We start from the raw sequence: 2,783 nt of genomic DNA on the forward strand, positions 1-2,783 counted from the left end.
AAAAAACTCAACAAACAATTTCTAAAATAACTTATAAAAATTTTCAAATTCAAACTTGAGTTATTTTATTCAAAACCTAAATGAAAATTTGCATTTGATCATATTGATTTTATATTGATTTTATCAGCCAAATCAATGCTTATGCTAGCAAAAAACCCAATCTTCCTCAAACACAATTATTTATGAAGAAACAAATGTTACTTTCATCTTATTTCAATAGAATATGTTCACTATAATCTCTTTGCAGCAAACCAAATGTTCATACAGCTGTCTGCATCCCATGAGCTCGAACTGGTGCTTCACCTTGCTGGCTCTTCTTCTTCTTCAAAAACACCGATACGATTAAAGGCAGAAGTGGCTTCTTCTTCTTCTTCTTCTGTTTCTTTCTCATCTGTAATGTTTCCCTTCCATTCGAGAATTTTCTATCCAAAACTTGCTCCTCGGTGCTCATGACTCTTGCCAGAGATGGTGGGTTGGCGAATTTGACATACTTCTTTCTTTGAGTTCCAATATCTTCCTTGACTACTGGTCCTTCGATCTCAATTTCTGTTGTATTTTCTACAAATTTGATGTCTTCAATCTCTGGATCTATGCTTGGCTTCTCCAAATCTCTAGCTTTCAGTTGTTTGAGCTCTGTCTTTGTTTCCTCTAGCTCTTGTATCAGAGAGGTGAGGTAGTTTGCCATTTCTAATCTTTCTTCTTCTGCTTTCTCAAGGTTTTGTTTTGTTTCTTCTAGTTCTGCTGCAAGGGAGGCAAAGCGAGAGCCGCTCTGCTCATTCCTGTTTCCTGTCACCCTCATCTGATTTTACAGAAAAGCAGGAGAGAAGAAAATCTGGTGAAATATTTAAATCAATTTGATTTATTCTTTTTTTTTTTGTTTTTTTTTTTACAGATTTTGTTCTCTATTTCTTGTTTGTGGCTAGCTGAACCTTATTGTGTTAGAACAATTTAAGCAAACAGGCATAGATTCTAAATTTGCTTAAAAAAAAACAGTATTTTATTGCTTCTGTTTTTGGGTTGAAAACTCTGCAAGTGATAACCTTTCCCAAGTTTTATGCTTGCATGTAATTCCTACTCTTCCATAATGCTTCAGTAAACTACAATCAAGCTAACATGTACAAAAATATCCGTAGCAAAATTGGAAAAATATAGATTTATACAAAATTACTCTGAAAATTAATATTTATATAATACTATATTGATAAACATACAAAATTTATTTAATTAGGTAACTGATGAAGAAAATATTACATCCAGACGACGGATGTGTGGATGACAAAAAATTATTAGGTGCAAGGAGCGGATTTTGATGTTGTATTGGTTATATTTAAACAACCAATACAACCCAAGTACAATGGAATTCACATCTAATAATTTCTACTAGATGACGGCATGAATCACACCACACTGTTGAACATGACATGATGCAATCCACGCCGGCATCAACATATCCGATTAACTAGACATAAGATTTTAAGTTGTGCTAAAAAGCTTTTGAAAATAACAGAGAAAGAAGAGTCTGGAGCCTACCTCGTTGAGCTTATTAGCAATCTCCCCAGCCAAGACCTTCTCCCCAAACAACAAAACGGCTTCCTTCACGGACCGAAAAGGAGCGCTTGTATCGATCTCGGCTCTCGCCATGAGAGCATCATCGTCGTCTTCAACCTCCCTCTCCATCTCCATTACATTCATCAATGCATGTAAATCGTTCAATGGGTGCTGGATTAATAAGGGGGGGAAGAGGGAAGGGGTGATGGTGAAGTGGGAAGTTTGTTAAGTCTCTTGAGGATTTTGTTTAGGAAGATAATGAGCTCATAGTGCTTCGTTTCTTGGCTTTCACTTCACTAGTATTCCGTTCAAGATGGGAAGGGAGGGAAGCCAACGGTTCTGATTGCAAGGTTTAATGGATGACTCATATTAGGGGATGTGCAAAAAAATAAAAAAATAGAAAGCATAGGGAGATTTACATACATACCGCTCAATTCTTATGTATTTACATATCAAAACACCTAAATTTTTATTTTCACACATGATGTCATGCATTTTTTTAAAGTGAAAGTGGTTGAATTTTCTTATAGGATATGAAATATTTTGGTGGTATAAATGTAAAAAACATTTAAGTGTAAGAAAGGAAAAAAAAAGTATTGTGTCGATCACTTCAAAAAAAAGTGTTAACAATTATGGAGATGTAAAATTGTGGTTTGTCTCTTGGGAGATATGAAATGTCTTATTATGGCTTTGGGTAAGAGAATAGTGCTACATTGTTTTGTGGGGATTTGTTGTTTGATATTGAAGCAAATAAGATTGTTCCCTAATTTGCTATCAGAAAGATTAATAACTCTTAATTATGGTGTTTAGACAGAGTTTATGTAATAAAAATTGTTTCAAAGCCATAGAACTGTTTTGAGATTGTTGTAATTAGTGATGGAACTAAGTAGGCGTGTAAACGAGCTCGTGTTCAGATCGTTTGCTTAACGAGCCGAACACGAGCTGTTTACGAACAAAGAGTCCGTTTAACAACCATAATCATGTGGCCATAAGACAATAAGGGTTTGAACAAGGTTTAAAAATTATTATTTATATTAAAACATCATTTGAATCTAGTTTAATAATTTTTATTCTATTTTTTTAATCAATATTTTAATTGATTATAAATCTTTGTAGCCTTGTAGTCAACTAGATTTTTTTAAAATACTACTTATATATATAAAAACTTGATGAGAAGTATTTCGAGCCAAAACGAGCCGAACAAGAACGAACACATCTTAGTTCGTGTTCGGCTC

At 34.0% G+C, this 2,783-nt stretch overlaps 1 protein-coding gene across 1 annotated transcript; it reads right to left on the reverse strand.

Annotated features, from left to right (window-relative positions):
• Nucleotides 1-259: 259 nt before the first annotated feature.
• LOC110019154 (WEB family protein At3g51220-like) lies at nucleotides 260-1,809 on the reverse strand. Its single transcript, XM_020716734.1, has 2 exons — nucleotides 1,531-1,809; nucleotides 260-799 (listed from the first exon to the last, which is right to left on the reverse strand). The coding sequence occupies exons 1-2, from the start codon at nucleotides 1,690-1,692 to the stop codon at nucleotides 260-262; spliced, it is 702 nt and encodes a 233-aa protein (XP_020572393.1). The 5' UTR covers nucleotides 1,693-1,809.
• Nucleotides 1,810-2,783: the final 974 nt, after the last annotated feature.

Source organism: Phalaenopsis equestris, unplaced genomic scaffold, assembly GCF_001263595.1.
Source record: "Phalaenopsis equestris unplaced genomic scaffold, ASM126359v1 Scaffold000053, whole genome shotgun sequence".
Classification (NCBI taxonomy): domain Eukaryota; kingdom Viridiplantae; phylum Streptophyta; class Magnoliopsida; order Asparagales; family Orchidaceae; genus Phalaenopsis; species Phalaenopsis equestris.

Coding starts and splice junctions, on each gene's coding strand:
- LOC110019154 (XM_020716734.1), bottom strand. CDS start 1,692: ATGAATGTAATGGAGATGGAGAGGGAGGTTGAAGACGACGATGATGCT. Junction 800..1,530: donor TTGCTAATAAGCTCAACGAG/GTAGGCTCCAGA, acceptor CTGTAAAATCAG/ATGAGGGTGACAGGAAACAG.